At 49.7% G+C, this 20,162-nt stretch overlaps 1 protein-coding gene across 7 annotated transcripts in view; it reads left to right on the forward strand.

Annotated features, from left to right (window-relative positions):
• Window positions 1-20,162, forward strand: part of TMEM164 (transmembrane protein 164) — a 179,075-nt gene that overhangs the window by 119,706 nt on the left and 39,207 nt on the right. For 4 of the 7 annotated variants that reach the window (XM_035007153.1, XM_035007171.1, XM_035007160.1 and 1 more), the window contains one exon: window positions 6,432-6,510. In XM_035007153.1, the coding sequence (XP_034863044.1) occupies window positions 6,432-6,510 (79 nt within the window). Of the gene's footprint in view, window positions 1-6,431; window positions 6,511-10,199; window positions 10,309-20,162 lie in introns of all 7 variants that reach the window. The other 3 variants (XM_035007142.1, XM_035007124.1, XM_035007133.1) reach the window with 1 other exon arrangement.

Consider the following 20,162-nt stretch of genomic DNA (forward strand, 5'->3'; position numbering starts at 1 on the left):
CTGGGCCCCTCCAATAGGAGGGACAGAAGGAAGGTCCAGTAAAGGGGGTTGAGAAGGGGAGTCACTGAGGTCAGGGAAGAACAGAGAGTGGCATTCTAGAAGCCGAGTGCAGAAAGCATTTTAAGGACAAGAGAATGATCACCTGCATCAAAAGCTGCTGAGGGGTCAAGGAAGATGAGGCCCGAAAATTGGTCAGGACCAGCATGTTGCTAACTGCACAAGGTGCCGAAGATCTTCCTAACACCCTGGCATGGGGAGGAAGAAGGGGTGGCTATTTAAAGTTCGTACAAAGAAGTCACATGGGCTAGGGGGAAGGAGGGCAAGAGTGTTTCTCTCTTCCGATGAGAGATTATAACTTATTTGTTTTCTGAGGGTAATGATCCAGTGAAGAAAAGGGATGGTTGCTGGTGCGACATCCTTGAGTCGGCAAGAAAGGATAGAATCTAGCGCACAAATGAGGGGACTAGCCTGGGCCTGCGGTGTGGTGGTTCCTGAAGAGCAGCAGAAGAAAAGGCAGCTGTGGGGACGGGTGCAGAGAGGAGGGAAATGTGGAGGTGGTAGCTGGTGGATGTTCTTTTCCTGTCGCTCCTTCCCCCCGCCCCCAGAAATGGAATAGGAAGCCGTATCATCAGCCTGGGGAGGATGGGGGAAGGTTTGAGGAAAGTGGGATCAGTTGTGAAATAGTTGTCTGGGAGAGAGGAGAGTGAATGGATTTGGGAATGTAGACGGATGGTAGGGTAGCATTAGGGGCCAGCTCCCAACCTGCTGTCATGAATTTAAAGGGTCAACCGCATAGCTTCATATTTTTCTCTGGCCACGCTCTCTTGCCCCGGGGATAGGAACATGAGGGCAGAGAGTCAGATTTTACCAGCAATGTGGCTTTGCAAGGCAAGTAGGATGGAGGGGGGAGAGTGTTTGGAGGGTTGAGAATATGGCAGAGGGACTGACGGGCAAGTATGGAAGCGAGGACGGCAGGTCAGTGAGGGGCAGTAAAAAGGTGGCAGGATCAGTGGACCGGAGGTGCCAGTGAAGTTGGAAGATGGATAGGAGGCAGGTGAGTTGGCCAGGTAGGAGGAGGCGGTTGGAGAGTGGGGTGCATGACAGGCTAGCGCTAACTATTGAGAACACACGAATTTTGACATGGGAGTGTTGGAAAGAAATGGCAAGGGAGGCAGGAGGCACCGTCTTCAAGGACAAAGGGGAATGCCCGGGGAGAGGGTCTGGTCTGTAGGTGACTGCGGCAGAAAGAGTGGCGGGTGGCGGAGGCCAAGGGCAGGAGATTGAAATCAGGGGAATGGTGAGGAAGGAAGCCGAGAGAATGGTCATGGAAGCGCCAGCAATGTAGAAGCAGCAGAGGGGAGCAGACAGGACCCCTCCTGGCCCCGTGGCACAAGGCAACATGGCAGGCAAACCACCCGGCACCTGAGAGGGCTGTAGGGATGGCAGCATCCTCAGAGGGGAAGGGAACCAGGTTTTCATTAAAGCAAGAAGGTGAAGGGACCGTTCAGGGGACAGTTTGAGGATACAGGGGATTTTGTAATGAAGAGTCAGTGGGTTCCAGAGGGTAGGCTGCCCAAGTTTCTAGAATTGAGGGAAGGTGGCAGATGAGGTCAGATTAGGGGGGATTAGAATTCAGGTGTTGGGTGGTGACCTGGGAGTTTAGGGCTTCTTTTTTTTTTTTTTTTTAAGATTTTATTGATTTATTTAGAGCACAACAAGTACACACACAAGGCAGGGGGAGGGACAGAGGGGGAGGGGAGGGAGAGAATCCCAAGCAGACTCCATGCTGAGCATGGAGTCAGACTCGGGGCCCGATCCCACGATCCCGAGATCACAACTTGAGCCGAAACCATGAGTCGGGTGTTTAACCAACTGAGCCACCCAGGTGCCCCAGAGTTTGGGGCTTCTTATAGTGACTGAGGTGACCAGGGATGGAGGGCACAATGGGATTGCTTGTCTCCATGGCAAAGCATGGTGGTGCGGCTGGCAGGGTTGCGCACTGGGACAAAGGAGGTCATACTCTGGCCATGGACAGAGTCCAGGCCCGTCATGTTTTAGGCAGTCTGAGCCTGGAGGCCTGCTGGGGTTTATCAGTCTACTCTTCAGATAAAAAAAAGGATGTTGACTTGGGTGTGAGAAGGAAGCTAATGACCTGTGTAGTTTAAAACATTTTTAGTGATTTTTGTTTTTCTTTTTTTTTTTTTAAAGATTTTATTTATTTATTTGAGAGAGCGAGAATGAGAGAGAGTACATGAGAGGGGGGAGGGTCAGAGGGAGAAGCAGGCTCCTCGCTGAGCAGGGATCCCGATGCGGGACTCGATCCCGGGACTCCAGGATCATGACCTGAGCCGAAGGCAGTTGCTTAACCAACTGAGCCACCCAGGCGCCCTGATTTTTGTTTTTCAATTGCTGTGATGGTAGGACTTTTGGTCTAAAGCCTCAGGAATCTTCCAGCTAAAAAGGCACCAGGATAGGTACATTGGAGTAGCATTCCAGATGTGAGCTCTGTAGGGCAGAAATGAATCAGCGAAGCGGAACTCCTGGGGCAAGTATGGCACTTTCCAGATCATGTTTGTGAAAATGGGGAAAAGAGGGTGGTGGAGGCTCTGTGAGAAAGTTTTGGGGATTCAGGACAGATCCAGTGCTCAGTAAAGAAAACTACCCGTTTTCTTCTTCAATGCTGAATGTCCTTTACCCCCGTCCTTGCCCCGTCTCTTCTTCGTTTTTTTTTTTTAAAGATTTTATTTATTTGAGACAGAGAGTGTGCTCGAGTGGGAGGAGGGGCAGAGGGAGAGGGAGAGAGAATTTGAAGCAGACCCCAAGCTGAGCATGGAGCCTGCCGTGGGGCTCGATTCCACCACCCTGAGATGACCTGAGCTGAAACCAAGAGCCAGACATTCAACTGACTGAGCCGCCCAGGCGCCCTGCCCCGTCTCTTATTTGGATGTCATTTCACAGCTCTGTGGCTCAGTTTCCTTATCTGTCAAATGGGGATGACCATTGTTCTTGCTTCACAGCGACTTGTAATGGTTAAGTGTGATAGTACCTGTAAAAGTGTGTAACCCAGCACATGACACATAAGTACTTAGTAAGCATTGTTACGAAATGACAAGGGGTTGATTCTTGCTCCCATTCCACTCCCTTCTTCCTGCCACTTGGGTGTTTTTTTTTCTCTTACGCTGCCCTCTTCTCTTTCATCTCCTCCCTCCCTTCCTCTCCCAGTTGCCCTCCCCCCCCCCAACACACACACTTCCTCCTTTGCCTCTATCCCCTTTCTCCTCTCTGGCTGGGGCTGTCGGCGGTGCCCACACCTAGTTTTACACTCTCCATGGCCCTTCTGAGGTGGGGAACTCTTGAAATAGGGGGTGAGGCAGCCCTCCGAGGAAGGAAAATGTTTCTGGGGGGGGCAGCCTCCCAGCCACCCTAAGATTTGTGACCAGGGTGCCTAGAAAGTCACAGAAGGCTAGTGCCAAGAGCCTCGGGAGTTGAGAGGCCTGTGTTGTCGGCCAGGTCTGGCCACTGCATGGTATGGGGGCCTGGGCTCACAGTGGACCAGAGCAGGCCGCGAAGGTGAGGCGTGTGTGAACAGGGAAGGGCTGGGCCCAGTTCCCATGTGGAGGGTTACCACATACCCACTGAGCAGAGCCGTGTCATGCTTCTTTAGGAGAGAGGGGAACAGGAGGGTAGTGTAGGGTACCAGCTGATACTGTAAACTCTAGAGCCAGACCGCCTGGGGTTGGATTCTGGCTCTGTTACCACATGAGCTGCGTGTACTTAGTCCGCAAACCTCTCTGTGCCTCAGTTTCTCATATCTGGAGATAATTGGAACAGCACGGTTGTTATGAGGACTGGGTGAATTGATAGTGAAGAAAGTGCTTACTAGTTCTAGGCATATAAGTACTGTATGCATGTGTGTTATATTAAAAATTTTTTGAAAAATTGAGACACCTGGGTGGCTCAGTCGGTTAAGCATCTGGTTTCCGCTCAGGTCATGATCCCAGGGTCCTGCGATCGAGTCCCGCATCTGTCTCTCTGCTCAGCGGGGAGCCTGCTTCTCCCTCTGCCTGCCACTCGCCCTGCTTGTGCTCACTCTCTCTCTGACACATAAAGTCTTAAAAAAAGACCTCTAAAAATTAAAAAAAAAAATACAACAATCTTAGAACAGTGTAATTCTTTTCATTTTACTGGTGCTGAAATAGGTGGAGAGGTTAAGTGACTTGCTGGAGTCCACAGGGCTGTTAAGGGCATAATGAAATCTAGAAACACAGATTTGACGGACTTCCAAATTGTGGCTCATAGCCGCAGTGCTAAACTGCCTCCCTGGACATGCAGGTGAGGAGTGTGGTTTCCAGGAGGCCAGGAGGCCAGGAGACCTGGAACGGAGGGAGAAGCAAGCAGGCGCTGAGAGTCCAGGGGATGAACAGCAGCTAGGGTCCAGGAGGTGAGCAGAGGTCCTGCTTGAGGACATGGCTGGCTCCGTGCTGGGGGACAGCTGCCTGGCTCCCCAGGCCTGTTCCAGGGAGAGGTCAAGTCCCTTAGGTGGCCAAAGATTCGGATTACAGCCAGAGGGCTGAACCTTCTTCCTGGGACCTTTTCCTCCTTGCCTGTTTTCTGGGTGACCACAGTCAAGCTAGTTAACCCTTCTGCACCTCAGTTTCCTCATCTGTCAAAGAAGGATAAGGATACTTGGCCTGCCTACCTCACGGGGTTTTTGAGAGGCATCAGTGGCTCATGGATCTGGAAACAGTTGAAAAAGCATGAAGCAGTCCCCAATTCCAGATGAGAGGGTGAGCCCAGACCCTCTTACTGTGAGTCTCCAATACGGGCCTCCGAGGCCTCCAAAGCTCATGCTAGTGATGTCCACTGTCAAAGCCTTTTCCATCAATTCCAGCATGGTCTGTGGAGCCATGTAGAACCTCGTCTCTTTTGGGGGGATTTTACGTCCCTCTGTGAGTGTAAAATAGTAGTTGAGCCCTGTCTGGGTCCGTGGGAAATTTTCCTTCTGTGTGGGCTTTTCTTTTCAAGGGCCAGAACCAGCGTCTCTTTCCAGGGTCCACAGTCATCCCAGCCCCCATTCTGGGCGCTCTGCCATCTTTTGGTTCCAGCCCTTGGCACAAGGCAGACTTGGGCTGTTGTTAGCACAAAGTCTTGGTTCTGTGCTTGCCTTGTAGGGAACAGGGAGGCAGCTGACCCTTCCCCCGGGTGTCCTTGTCGCTCTGGGCTTCCCTTTAGGGGTGTGTGTGTGTGTGTGTGTGTGTGTTGGGGGCCGTGGAAGCCCCAGAGGCCAGGCCTTGTGCCAGTTGCTAAAGTTTTTTTATTTTCTCTAGAATTGAGTTGGCCATCCAGCTGTTTCCATTCCTTGCCCTCTGCCAAACTCTGTGGCACGGTCCACCGTGCCAGGTGGAAACCACGCTCTGCTTCAGGAATCTGGAGCTTCCATTTTGAGAGAGTCAGAAAGCTGCAGCGAGTGAGCCCGAGTGTCAGAGGGAGAGGGAGGGTGGGGCTGCTCTCTTTGGCAAGCCTTTGTCAGAATTGGCCCAGCTGCTTGGTCTTCACCCAAAAGTAGGGCTAACTCTGGACCGACCCCAAATATCTAGCAGGGAAACTATTCTTGGATCTAGACCAAGCCAGACCTAGAAACTACTTTTTTTTTTTTTTAATCCAGAAAATGGGAATAAGAAATCCTACTACACATGTTCTTCATGTCAGCTGAGAAATAAGCTTTTAGACCGCCCACCGCCTTCTCAACAGGAGGAAGAAGTGACATCAGGTTGTGTTTCTTCAAGTATATCCCATAGACTACTGAGGGTTATGTGAACAAAAAAGAAGGGGCGCCTGGGTGGCTCAGTCATTAAGCGTCTGCCTTCGGCTCAGGTCATGATTCCAGGGTCCTGGGATCGAGCCCCACATCGGGCTCCCTGCTTGGTGGGGAGCCTGCTTCTCCCTCTCCCACTCCCCCTGCTCGTGTTCCCTCTCTCGCTGTCTCTCTCTGTCAAATAAATAAATAAATAAATAAATAAATCTTTTTAAAAAAAAAAAAGGCACTGGCTCACTAAGTTTGGGAAACACTAGATAAACCATTTTAAGCAGGTTTTGTAGTTGCAGAGACCACCCAGATCCTCACTATACCACCAGGATACATGATGACTCTCCAGGGGATCTAGTCGATGTGACATTTCTTCCACTGTAACTTCCATTTCTTCGTGGAACATTCTTTAAGCACCATCCCTGCTTTGGAAGCTGCCAGCCTAGGTCCTAAGTGTCTGTCCCTTCCATTCTTTTTCTCCCTTATTGTGAAGGGAGGTGAGCCCCGGAAACACATGGGAGGGGGTTACGATGTGGGTCCCAAAGAACAAGGGCATTTCGCTTCAGAAGCCATTGACATGAGTGCTTCCTGCTCTGAAACACCTCTCCCTCTCCTGTCCTTACAGCTCCCCTTCGAACTGGAGGTTTACTACATTCAGCATGTTATGCTATACGTGGTACCCATCTACCTGCTTTGGAAAGGAGGTAAGACCAGTGAACCATACCTTTGTGCCCCTGCCACACCTCGCCGTGCCCTTCTGTTTGGGGGGATGGCAGTCTGTTGGGTGTCTATCAGGATCTTGGGCTCCTGCCTGGCTGGCTGGCTGCAGGATGTCTTATGCCACACGCCGGGGGTGGGGAGATGGGCACTGATAAGGCCTGCAAAGAGTCTGGGGGGCTTTTCAGAACCATCCTTTGTGGGCGAGCACGGTGCCACTAACTCTGTGTCCTAGGGCCTAGGCCTTGGGCTCATTGTCTGTGGTGGCATTGGGTTTGCATGGAGCCCCCCCCCACACACACAGTCACTCGCTCATGCTGAGCCTTCCCCCTGCCTCAGTGTGCAGCACAGGGTAGAAGGAGAGATGGAAGCCCCCAGCCCTCTCAAGAGAGGGACCTTGTGCCCTTGCTCATTATATCCATCCTCTCAGAACCAAAGAAGATATTGAGATGGGCAAGAAGTTCAGGGACTGTGGGGTTATAGGATGGAAGGAAGAAGCAGGTAAGAGAACAGCGATCACCTGGTAAAATAAACCATTGATGACCTTGATTTTGTCACAAGGGAGAGACCACCAACTTGGTAGAGACAGCCTAGGAAGGAAACTGACTGAACTCTTTGTGACCTCACAGTGACCCTTGAAGTATCCCCTCCCTCCTCTGTTATACGGTAGATAAAAGGGGAGTTCCCATCCCTTCTAGAAGAGTTGTCAGAGGCCTCCCTCTCAGGGCTCTAACCTTCCTGAAAGGCCTGTACCTGGAAGGCCTCCCCTTCTAGTCTCAGCTACTAGCCTCTCTATGTTGGTTGCTGGGGCTTTTCAGGGAGGCCGCCCCCCACCTCAGTTCAAGCAGCAAGGGCTTCATTTCTGGTCCTTGAGGCTGGCTTAGGCCAGAAGTTCTCGAGATTTGCCAGTGGAGAGATTGGCCCCCTGTGCCCTGGTTTCTCTCAGCGTTCTTAGGGTTTGTCTCAGTGTTCTTTGAGGCTGTTTTTACCCTGTGCAGCCACTTGGGGTCTCACCACGTCAGAGAACACTTCCTTTTAATTTGCTCTAAAGGCACTGTTCCCCCGTCTAAGCTTTAAGGAACGTCTCACTATCCAGGAGCCGTGGGCCAGTTTTCAGGTCTGTCTCCTGTGGCGCAGGAAACAGCTTCTAATAATATCGAAGTCTGGGGGATACATGCTTTCTGAATAGAACCGGGCAGGCCGCTGTCTCGAGCTCCAGACAGCCCCCCTCCCCTTGCTGGACCACCAAGTTCTGGACAAAGGTGCGTGGCTCTTAGTCAAACCTATCTGTGCTCTGAGGTGCCCATAAAAATCTGTTAGGTAGCCGAGCTGGACTGTTCTGACATGGGAAATACCAAGTAGCCATCCCCACTGCCCCCTCCACCCCACCCCCCCACAGAACCCCACAATCTGGGAAGCTGCAGCTTCCAGAAGTGACAGAGGCCACTGCGGCCTTGTGTTTGATCTATTGCTGCACCGTTTGGGGGGAACCAGGCGGGGGAAGTAGAGATTCCAAGGTTTCATTCCAATTTATTTCTCACTGTTCGTGATTCTTTCCTCTCTCCTCTGGTACGTCTGTAAAAACTCTAACAGTAACTATAACCACAGTAAACACCAGCTTTGTCTTGAGTGTTGCCTGTGTGCGAGATACTTTGCTAGGCTGTTCTGTGCGTCTTCTCATCATAACCAGCCCTGGTGGCAGATGCCCCTTCGACAGAGGAGAAAACCAGGGCTCAGAAATGTGAGGTACCGCGAGCTCCCAGCCTTAAGGAGCGGAGCCAGGATTCAAAGCCTTCCCTCTCAGACCAGCGCTTTTCCCCACGCGCCTTGTTGTCCTAAAAGGCAGGTGCCTGTCTCCTAACCACATCCGGTTGGGAGTCTCCCCTCCAGCCAGCCGCCCCCACGGTGTCTTTGTTGAACCCCTACTACGTGTCCAGCATTCGCACCAGGGGATCAGAGATTCCCTGCCACAGGGAGTCCCTGTTTAGGGGGGACGGGAGCGTTGTACTTGTAATACAGCGGGATTAAGTGCGACCGAGGGCACTAGGGGAACATAATCCGGTTTATTTGTTACCATTTCTGGGCCCTTGTAAAGCCTCCGCTTCCTTTGTGGCTCTTTGCTGTCATCTGCTGTTCGCTTGGGGAAAATTACGCACGCTTCGAGAAAAGGCTAGCTTTCCTAAGGCGGGTTTCACCTTTGGCCCCGAACCTCGGACCTGGGCCTTGCAGAGGGCGAATCCATCCAGAGTGAGCAGTGGGGAGATGACTCCCCGTAAGTCAAAACAGCTGAGGGGTTGGGAGATTCTCTTTCCTAGAAGTCTTGTAATTTTCCAGACATAACTGACGTTGGAGTGTTTGCCCAAAGCAAGACAGCTCTCCTGTAGATACCTCCCACGGCCAGGAGCCCTGTTCTCCTGAAAGGCAAGGTCCCGCTGTTTTCTGTGGCTTGGGGGTGACTGGGTGGTGCTCAGTGGGATCCCATTCCCCCTTGGTTTCTGTGGTCTTCTGGCACCGTCGTAGGAAACAAGACATCCTTTTTACCCCCCACTGTTCTGTTCTTCCTCCAGCCTGTCTTTTAATTTCTGTTTCCTCTCCTCCCAGCTCCTTGCCTTTGGCTCTCTGGAACTACAGTTGATCCTTGAACAATGCGAAGGTTAGGGATGCCCCCCCCCCATTTAAATCCTAACAGCCTCCTCTTGACCAGAAGCCTTACTGGTAAGAGAAACTGTCAATTAGCACCTAGTGTGTATTATGTACTGTATTCCTACAGTAAAATAAGCTGGAGAAAAGAAAATGTTATGAAGAAAATCATAAGGAAGAGAAAACACATTTCTGGTACTGTTCTGCATTTGTCAGGAAAAAATCCACATCTAAGTAGACCTGCACGGTTCAAACCCGTGGTGTTCAAGGGTCAACCATATAGTTTTTAGAACCCCATCCCCACTGACATAACCAGCTCTCCATAGAAATACCTAGTCCTCCTCTCTCTTGCCTGAAGCTCCCTCTAACGGACGCTGCTCTCCCTATTCAGCCACATAGGCTGTCGGCCCCCCTCCCCGCGCCATCTCTTCCAGACCAGTATTTCATTTCTCCCTTCGATGAAAATGCTTTCTCCTTTACCATTCTCCCCACCTTTTTTTTTTTTCATCACTACTACCACCCTTGGCTGCTTCCCCCATATTCCTAAATGCCTTTGGCCCCTGGCACTCGATCGTTTCTATTACAACTCCCACCAGTATCCATGAAGGTTTCCGGTGAAGACCACTCGTCCCACTCCAGCTTCTCGGAGTTTGGGCTTCTCCACTGCAGTGACTTCTGTGTCCTTTCGTCTTCAGCCAACCGACCTTGCCCTCCCCCTGCCCCTAAAACTCCTCTGTCTGAGATCCTTAGCCCCTATGTCCCTTTTTGTGACCTGAATCTCTACTCTTTCAGGACTCCTCTCCTTCCCAATCAGCTCGTCCCACTATGACCAATTACTGGAGCTTTCCTTTCACCAGCTCCCAAAAGTGCTTCAGCCCTTCGTCCTTTCCACGGGGATCAGCGTCCAGTCCCAGTGCCCAGCCTTGGCCTACTGGGGGAAACCTCTCGAGTCATTCAGATTGGGGCCACTAAAATTTCATGGTCTGTTATAATTGTGCTCTCAACACCATTGCTCTTGTGTTCTGTCTTTGGTCAGCTGTGCTACCCATTGCCCTGAGAAGTCATGTGCTGAACCTTTACCACCCACCTCAAACTTCCCGTCCTCCCCACCGTCAACCAAGGACTGAGAAAACAGAGATTTCCAGGCGGGAATCCCCTCCGTTATTTCCCTCTGCTCTAAAAGCTGCTTCACCCACTCCCATCCTTACCTGTCGTCTTGGAGGAAGTGGTGTTGTGGTTATCTTGCCTCCCTTCCCATCCTCTGGAACTCCGTGCCATCAAGTATCACTCGTGTACTTGAGTTTTCTTTTCTTTTCCTTTTGTTTCATTTACCTGGATTTTCAACTCTTTCTTTCACTCCTGGCTTTTCAGCCAGGAAGGATGCTGAAGTCTTCCCATTCTAAAAAAGAAAGTTTCTCTCGACCCTACACCGTCTCTTCTCACCTTCCCTTCCCAGCTAACCGTCTTCATAGATTATTAGCCAAACAAGATTTCCTAAACTTCAGTTCTTCGGGCATGACAACTTGTGCCTTATCCACAGAGCCATCTGTATTATTATGTATATAATATATGTCCTTAAGTCTACTGATTTTTCTTTTTCCTAAAATATATTTGTTTGTGGGGCGCCTGGGTGGCTCAGTTGGTTAAGCGACTGCCTTCGGCTCAGGTCATGATCCTGGAGTCCCGGGATCGAGTCCCACATTGGGCTTCCTGCTCAGCAGGGAGTCTGCTTCTCCCTCTGACCCTCCTCCCTCTCATGCTCTCTGTCTCTCATTCTCTCCCTCGCAAATAAATAAAATCTTAAAAAAAAAAAAAAAAGGATAGTGGAGAGTCTACTTCTCCCTCTCTCTCTCTGGCCCCCTCCCCTGCTCTCTCTCAAATAAATAAAAATCTTAAAAAAACATTTTTATATATTTATAAATAAGTATTTATACATTTATATATTTATAACTATATATTTATATATATGAATTTTTTTTTTAAAGATTTTATTTATTTATTTGAGAGAGAGAATGAGAGACAGAGAGCACGAGAGGGAAGAGGGCAGAGGGAGAAGCAGACTCCCTGCCGAGCAGGGAGTCCGATGCGGGACTCGATCCCGGGACTCCAGGATCATGACCTGAGCCGAAGGCAGTCGCTTAACCAACTGAGCCACCCAGGCGCCCCTATATATATGAATTTATAAATATACATATATATGTTTTTCTAAAATATGTTTGTGCTCAATAAAATCCCGGATTCAGTGCACTGGTGACGTATTTTTAATACACTTTAAATGCATAGCTATTAAAAATGAAATGTTTACCTGTTTACCACCTGAAATCACCCCAGGAACAGAACATAACTGTGGGTGGCACTTGCCTGTATTTGATGACCCCGTCTACTCAGTTACCTCCCCTCCCTCAGAACACTGACATGGGATATCTCTCCCCGCTGCCCACCTCTTCACAGAAATAACACTGCTGACCATTACTAACAACGCCTACCTGACCAAATCTAGTGGCTCCCTCTCAGACTTTATCCTGCCGGAGCTCTCTGCTGCAGTGGACATTGTTGATCCCTCCTCTTTGGAATGCTCCGCTCTTGAGGGCCTGCCTCACTGACCATGACTCCCCACGCCTCCATCAGTTATTTTGCCTCTGTCCCTGACATGTTCGTTTCCCCAGAGTTCTGTTCCGGGCTTGCCTCTTGCTCTGCTGCTCCCCAGATGGTCACATGCTCACACAGTTCGGCCACCAGTCGGAGTAGTCATGGCCGCCGCATTGCTGTCGGCAGCCCAGCCTTACGAGATTTTCATGTCGTTTACTCAGCATCTCCACCTGAAAGCCCCAAGCTCACCTCAAACTCAGCCTGTCTGTGCTGTACTCATTTTTTCCCCCTCAGCCCTGCTGCTCTCCTTGTGGTCCTTGCCAGATGGCACCACCCTGTCACCCCAGCTAGAACCTGGGAATCATCCCCCTACCCCCGCATCTATTTTACTCATTCGTCTGACACATATGTCTTATTCCTTTCTGGCTGCTATAACAAAATACCACCAACTGGGTAGCTTATAAACAACATCAATTTCTTGTTCTCAGCTCCAGAGCCTGGGAAGTCCAAGATCAAGTCACCAGCATGGCTGCCTTCTTGGGAGGACCCTCTTCCTGATTCCTAGCTGGCCCATTCTTGCTGCGTCCTCACATGGTGGACGGGGCAAGGGAGCTCTCTGGGGCCCCTTTTATAAGGGCACTAATCCCATTCGTGGAGGCTCCACCCTCATGACCTAAGACACCTTACAAAGGCCCCGCCCCCTAATATGATCCATCTTTGGTGGTTAGGATTTCATCATATGAATTTGGAGGGACACAGACATTCAAACCATAGCAACTTATTTGCATACTCTTTCTGCCAGGCTCTATGCTGGCCTTTGGGATGCCCTGATCGGTGAAAACCAGATACCATCCCTTCCCTCATAGAGTTTATAATGTAGTGAGAGGAGACATGTATGAATCACATAATCACACAAATAAATATATAGTTATAACTGAGGTAAGTACTCCGAAGGAAAGGAACATGCTTTAATGAGAGCTAAGAATAAAACTAACACATACTTTGGAGGTTTGGGGGAGAGTTCCCTGAGGAAGTGACATTTCAGCTGAGGTCTGAAGGATATGTAGGGGGTTCACTAGGCAAGAGTAGGATTGGGGGGGGTGCACCCTTATAACCTCACAAAACTACACGTACGACAGCACTGTGGCAGGAGGGAAGGGAGATCCAGGGGGAGGACGGGTCACCCCCTGGTGTTCTCCATCCCTAGAGCCAGTGAAAGTTTTAAGAAGGGGCATAACACCAGCTTGCTCTCCTGTTGATTCCTCTCCTGTGTAAATCCTTTATAGAGTTCAAACTCCAAAATACAGAAAACCATTCTGTAACAGATCACCTTCCCACCCTTCCCCACGTCCACGTGGTGCCTCCTACAACTCCATAGGTAACCGCCATTTTGGATTTTTGCATCTCCTCCCAGAGTTTCTTCTCACACATATAAGTAAATTCAAAAACTATTTTATTTCCCTCCTCTGTAAGACACACATCCCCAAATAGCATACTGCGCGACTGTTTTGTTGCCGTTACTGTTTTCTTTAGCAGCATTTCTCTCCCTGTAAGCCCATCGGAAGCTTCCTCATTCTTTTGCACAACAGCTTGTGCTTCCATTGTGTGGATGATAGAATACAGTCTAGTAGAAATGGCAAGGCTTTATAGAGCACTAGGAGGTGCCAGACATTGCTTCAAGCTCTTCGCACACGTGAACTCATTTCATCCCCACCACAGTCCTCTTAGGCAGGGTTGCTGTTATGTCCCTTTTGCACATGGGGAAACTGAGGCTCCGCTAGTAAGGGGACGCACACGGGATTTGAACCCACTGGTATGGCTCTGGGGTTCTTGCTGTTAAACGTAACACAAGGCTACGACAGTACATCGTAATTTTTTTTTTTAAAGATTTTATTTATTTATTTGAGAGAGAGAGAATGAGAGAGAGAGAGTACGAGAGGGAAGAGGGCAGAGGGAGAAGCAGACCCCCTGCTGAGCAGGGAGCCCGATGTGGGACTCGATCCCGGGACTCCAGGATCATGACCCGAGCCGAAGGCAGTCGCTTAACCAACTGAGCCACCCAGGTCCCCCAGTACATCGTGATTTATTTATTCTGTCTCCTGTTGGTAGACATTTAGGTTGTTTCGAATCTTGGGCTAATATAAATAACACTGTGCCATGCGACCTTGTACCCACACTGATTTGCATGTGTGTGCATGTATCTAGTACAATAAATCCCCCCTAAGTAGAATTGCTGAATCAAAAGAGTATGTGTGTTCATAATTTGGATGGATGTTCCCCAATTCATAAAAGTCATACCAATGTAAATGCCCGTGGCAGTGGGTAGGAGTGCCTGTTTCCACACACCCTCCCTGAAAGAGTGTATTCCCGGTGTTTTTCAATTTTTGCCCATCTGATGGGTAAAAATAATGGTGTAGCAAATCAGACTTAATTTGAATTTCTCTTACTTTGGGTGAAGGGGAGCATCTATTCACATGTTTGAATTGGCATTCGATTTCCTCTTCCTTGAACTCTGTGTTCCTGTCATGTGCTTATCTTTCCCTTGTGTTGTTAGCCTTTTTAACAAAATTTAATCTTAGGAGGGGTGCCTGGGTGGCTTAGTCGGTTAAGTATCTGCCTTCGGCTCAGGTCCTGATCTCATGGTCCTTCTCAGCAGGGAGCCTGCTTCTCCCTCTCCCCCTGCCTCTCCCACTGTTCATGCTCTCTCTCGCTCTCAAATAAATAAATAAATAAAATCTTCAAAAATTGTATCTTAGGAGCTCTTTATATATTTGTTTATATTTCTGTATATTCATATGCAATAGAAATATATTTCTAGATTTATGTATATTTCTATATATATTTCTATTTCAATATAATCGAGATATATTTCTGTATATTTGTATATAAATATTAGGGGAGTTCACCCTTTGTGATCTGAGCTGTGGATATTTTTCCCCGTTTTCTCACTCGTCTTTTAACTTTGCTTATGATTCCTTTAGGTAGACTGTTTACATTTCTGTGTAATTTATCTGGCTCTTACCCGTAGAGCTTCTGAATTTGGAGTCATGTTTAGGAAGTCCTTCTCCACTACCAGGCTACAAAAAAATATATCCTGTATTTTTTTTCCCCTCCTGTGTTAATAGTTCCATTTTTCTTTTAAAGCTTTAAATCTTTCATCCACTTGGAATTTATCCCAGTAGACAATGTGAGATAAGGACCCGACTTTATTTCCAGATGGTTTCTCATTTGTCCCAAGACTGTTGAGCAGACAGTCTGGCATGATCAGGCGTGCTTGTTGGAAAGATCATTCTGGCCACTGTGCGGAGAGCTCGCCATGTCCTCCTGCTTTGCCCTCCCCAATTTTTCTCAAGTCCATCACTCTTCCTACCTTGGCTTAGGCCTTACTCCTCTCTCACCTCGACCATGACAGCTAACTCTGTGTGATCTCCCTACCTCCAGCCTCCCCGTCTCCCCCCAGCAACCTGTCCCTGTAGCTTCCAAAGCTGGGCCGAAAGCCCAAATAGGATCATGGCACTTCCCTATTTGGAAACTTCCAGTGGCTCCCCCTTGTCCCCAGAGCACAGTGCATTTTCCAGGGGGCACAAAAGGCCCAGCGTGCCCTGGCCCTAGCCCTTTTCCCCAGCCTCTTCTCTTTATGCTCCTTCCATCTTTGTACCCTGCACTCAGGGGATACCAAAATCCATAGGGTCCCCTGTATTTCCCGTGCAACTTTCATGCCTCCGCGCCCTGAACACGGCAAGACTTCTGCTGGGAATGCCCTTCTCCAACTTGGTGGCCCGGAACACGTTCTGTCTTCAAAACTCAGCCTTGTCAGTTAGCTCCTCCAGGCAGCCCCCACCGACTGTCCCTCTCACACTGCACTCCACGTATCTGCCTTTCTGCCTGAGGACAGGAAGGCTTCTTTTGTTCTTGGTCTTTCGGGGCTGAATGAATGAAGGACTCTATAGAGCCACAACTAGGCACTGGCTAAGTGTTCTACTTTGCCTGATCTTGATCCCATTTAATCCTCATAAGTCCACGAGACTTAGGTCATCCGTGACCTTGGATGAGAAAAAAACAAAATCACGTCTTCATTTGTATTAACTCCTACTGACGTCCCGCGTTTCCTTCAGTGTCGAATCATAGACAACTGCCCGCAGTTGCTTTAGCAGGACTCGGGATGTTGTTGTCAATGTAAATTGTTCTCCTATTACGGCTGCTATAGGGATTTCACAAAACCCTTTGCACTTCTTCATTACCTGAGCATTTCAAAGCCTTAATTTTTAAAAGTATTTTGCTAACTATTTCAGTATTACTGTTTTCTAATGCGGTGTCTTTTGTCTACATAAAAACTTTATCCTGCGGGGCGCCTGGGTGGCTCAGTCGGTTAAGCGTCTGCCTTCAGCTCAGGTCATGATCCCAGGGTCCTGGGATCGAGCCCCGTGTCTGGCTCCTTGCTCAGCGGGGAGCCGGCTTCTCCCTCTCCCTCTGCTGCTCCCTCTGCTTGTGCTCTCTGTCAAATAAATAAATAAAATCTTTAAACAGAACAAACAAAAACTATATCCTGAGAGAGAAGGACCCAAACCACCCCCAAGGGATCCATGGCACCACAAAGGTCAGGAGCCCCTGCACGAGAGTTTCATCTGGCACTGGAAACCAGGCAGGCGAGCTTCACCACCAAACAGCACTGCTTCTCCATGTTGTCGCTGAGTTCGGACGGACTGTGGGTTCGAATCCTGAGTCTGGTGCTTAGGCTAGTGCCTTAAACCTCTCTGCATCTGTTTGCTCATTTGTAAAAGGAGGACAGGAATAGTACCTATCTCATAGGGGTGCCGTGAGGGTTCGATGAGCTCGTATATGTAAATCCACAGAACGATGCCTGGCACATGGTGTTGTATACTTTTATTATTAACCACTGTAATACTGCCTCTTGTTAATTACATGTCTGTCTTCCATCTAGACTGTGGGCTCTTGAGGTCAGGATGGTTCCTTGCTCAATTCTGAACTGACAGAGCCTTGCACCTATGGAGTGCGTGTTTGTCAGCAGGTTTAACGTTGCTGGCATCCCTTAGATGCCTGCTTCTCCTTCGAGCTGCATGATGCCCCTGTCTACTGGTTCTCCTCCTCTGGTGGGCAGTCGTTGGGCTCCTTTGCTCTGCGTGCTCCAGAGATCCTGGTGTTCTCCATCCCTAGATCTCACTGCAGGCTCGAGAAACACCACAGGTTCTTCAAAGGAAACTTGTCTACGGTCAGGCTTTTCAATTCCATGCCCCTTCTTCCCACCTGCTCTTTTTCTTCCTCTTCTCTTTCCTGTATTACTGGCCCCACCGTCCACCCAGGGCCAAAGCCAAAAACCTGGCCAGAAACTTTCTGGATCCCTTCCTGCCTCATCCCTGATGCCAATCAGTTCAGAAGTATTCTGATGATCCAAATTCTCAAAATGCTTGCAAATTCAGCTCTTCCTCTCTGTTTCCATCCCCTCTGCCCAAGTCTAGGCTCTCAGCCTCCGTTGCCAGGGACTACTTCATTTTCTCATGTCCCTGCCCCCCGATTGCCCCCTACGTCTCCCCCGGTCTGTCCTCCATCCAGTCTCCAGAATGACCTAAGGAAAGAACAAATCTGATCAGATTTTGCTCCCCTGCTTAAAAATCCTGTCTGGAAGGCAGACCAAACTCTTTTACGTGGCATTCAAGATGGTTACAGTTCGACCCTTATCCATCTCTTTGACCTCATTTCCCATCGCTGAGATTTCAACTCCCATTACTTTACCCTCTAAGCGAACAAATCTGCTGACAGATTTGGCCCACCTGCCCCCAACACCGTATCTGTATACACGACAGCTTGTCTATCTGGAACCTGGCAAACTCCATGTCCTCTTTGAACATTAGCTCAGTGATGCTGCCCCCAACCCCAGCGCTGTGTCTGACTTCCCTAGGCAGCCTAAAGCACTCTTTCCTGAACGTTCTCTTTATACTTTCTATTTGCCTTGAGCGTTGCAACGGCCTCATCCGAGTGTTTATCAGCGTTTTGCCACAAGGTGGCAGTAGTCTCATCTTTTTGTCTTTTCAGGATCTACAATTAAGATCACTGTTACGTTAATTTAAATTAATAATCCTAAATAATTAAACTGGTAGTATTTATTATAATTAAGATGCTAAGGGAGCGAGGGAGAGGGCAAAGTCTGTGAGGCCCCAGGATTTCCGCCTGGGGGGCTGGGGGAGATAGGGTGCCACTCACAGAAAGGGCCACAGAAGGAAAGGAACATGTTTTAGGAAGGAAGATTTTTTTTTTTTTGAAGATTTTATTTATTTATTTGACAGAGAGAGACACAGCGAGAGAGGGAGCACAAGCAGGGAGAGTGGGAGAGGGAGAAGCAGGCTTCCCGTCGAGCAGGGAGCCCAATGCAGGGCTCGATCCCAGGACCCTGGGATCATGACCTGAGCCGAAGGCAGCCGCTTAACCGACTGAGCCACCCAGGAGCCCCAGGAAGATTTTTTTTTTTCTCAACACTTGAGTTTGAGACACTTCTAGGCTCTCAGGCTGAGATGTCCAGGAGGCAGTCGGATGGAATATTCTGGAGGTGTTCAGGGGAGTCTGGGCTGGAGGCTGACTTCCATGTCATTGGTATAAAGAAGGTGCACACACACACGGGAGTGAATGAGATGGTCCAGGGTAGCTACGTTGGTGGGGTGGGGGAAGAAATAGAACTTGGAGAAAAGGCCTCGGGGAACATCAGCTGTGAATAGGAGATAAAACAAAAGGAGCCTTATGCGATTATAGGACCAGCCAGAGCAGTAGCACGGGGTAGGTTCAGAGAGTTCTGGCAAAGTATGGCCATTGGAGAAGAGGGGGTGGGAGGGAAAGAGCAGGGTGTTAAGGAAGGAGGGGTTAAGGGTGTTGCAGAGCTAAGGGAGGGATTTCTCCCCCATCCCCGCACCCTGCCTTTTTCCTACCTTTCCTTTTCCCCTCCTCCCCTGGCCTCTCTGCCCAAGGCTGGGCAACTTCAGGTGCTAAGGCGAAGGCCACTAGTGAGAGGGAGTGTTTTGAAGGTACTAGGGAGGCAGGGGAGTGGAGGAACCGTGGGTGCCAGCCCCTGCTGAGAAGGAAGGGGCTTTGCAGTGGATGGAGATGGGTCCTGACAGGAGGAGTGAGCGTGGCGGGAGATGGGAGAAGGAGAGAAGTCTGGACTGTTTGCGTGCTGTCCAGTGGAATTCTTGGTGACGGCGGAGATGGTCTAGATCTGCTCTGCTCAGTACGGTAGCCGCTCACTCCATGTGGCTCCCGAGCAGAGGACACGGGACTAGTACAAACCCAGGAGCTAGGACCGAGAAATTTTTTTGCTTGATTTCAGTTTAATGAATTTGCATTGACATTGAATTGGCTGCAGGTCCTTAGTGGCTGTAGCTACCATATTGGACAGCGTAGCTCCAGGAGTGTGGTGACTAGCACAGAGGGGGCCCCCCTGAAACAGATTTCCTTGCAGTTTCCTGGCACTGGTCTGTACAGTGACCCCGTTTTCTCCGGGGGGCTCAGCAGTCTGCGCAGAGGGGCAGAACATCTGGCTTGAGGTATCCATCCAAGTTTGGATCAATGGTGTTGAAGATCCAGAAAGCGAGGGGTGTTTGGGGTTTGGGACAGAGTTTTGGTAACCCTGCCACCCACTTTCGTCCTTTCGGGTTTCCAGCCAAGGGCAGGTCACCCAAGGAACAATAACAGAATGGCGAACAGAGTGCTTACTTTATTATGAGCTGAGCGGGCACACCCAGCACCTCCAGCTCGGGAAGGCTGCTCTGGCAGGCGGGGCCAGAGCCCACAGCTTTGGTCTGGACACCTGCATGAGCCTTCTGCTCTGGACCCTGACTACCTGCAGTGGCCAGATTTGTACACCGGGCCTGAACTTCTTTCCCACCCAGTCAAAGGAACCGAGGAGCTCGAGAGGAAATTTGAACAGGCCTGGCTGCCGGCCTATGGATGAGACGGTTCTGAGATGTGCCCGTGTCAAAGTGGGACTAACCTCCTTTCAGACCCCGTTCTGTCGCTTACGAGCTGTGTGACCTTGGCGAAGTTCCTTAACTTCTCTGGGCTTCCGTTTCTTCATCTGTAAAATAGGAATAGTGCCCATCACTTAGTTCACACTATGTAAATTTGCTCTCTGTATGGTTTCTGTTTGCTAAGGTACCATGACTCTGCCTACCAGTCTCCTAAAATGTGGTCTGAGCTATTTCTTAGGTTCTCACCCTTAGCAGGCCACCCCTTGGGGATGAGGTAGTGAGGGGGTAGGGAGAAGTGTGGAGCGGCAGGGAGGAAGAGGGCTGTCTGCCCGCCTGGGAGTTGAGGGGGCTAGTTCAAGTGATCAGTCATGGGGTCCCAGATGGTATGGACGGAAGAACGAGGAGGAGGTCCATGGGGGTGGGGGTGGGGGAATCAA

This window comes from Mirounga leonina, unplaced genomic scaffold (genome assembly GCF_011800145.1).
Source record: "Mirounga leonina isolate KUSES-001 unplaced genomic scaffold, KU_Mleo_1.0 Mir_101664, whole genome shotgun sequence".
Taxonomy (NCBI): Eukaryota; Metazoa; Chordata; class Mammalia; order Carnivora; family Phocidae; genus Mirounga; species Mirounga leonina.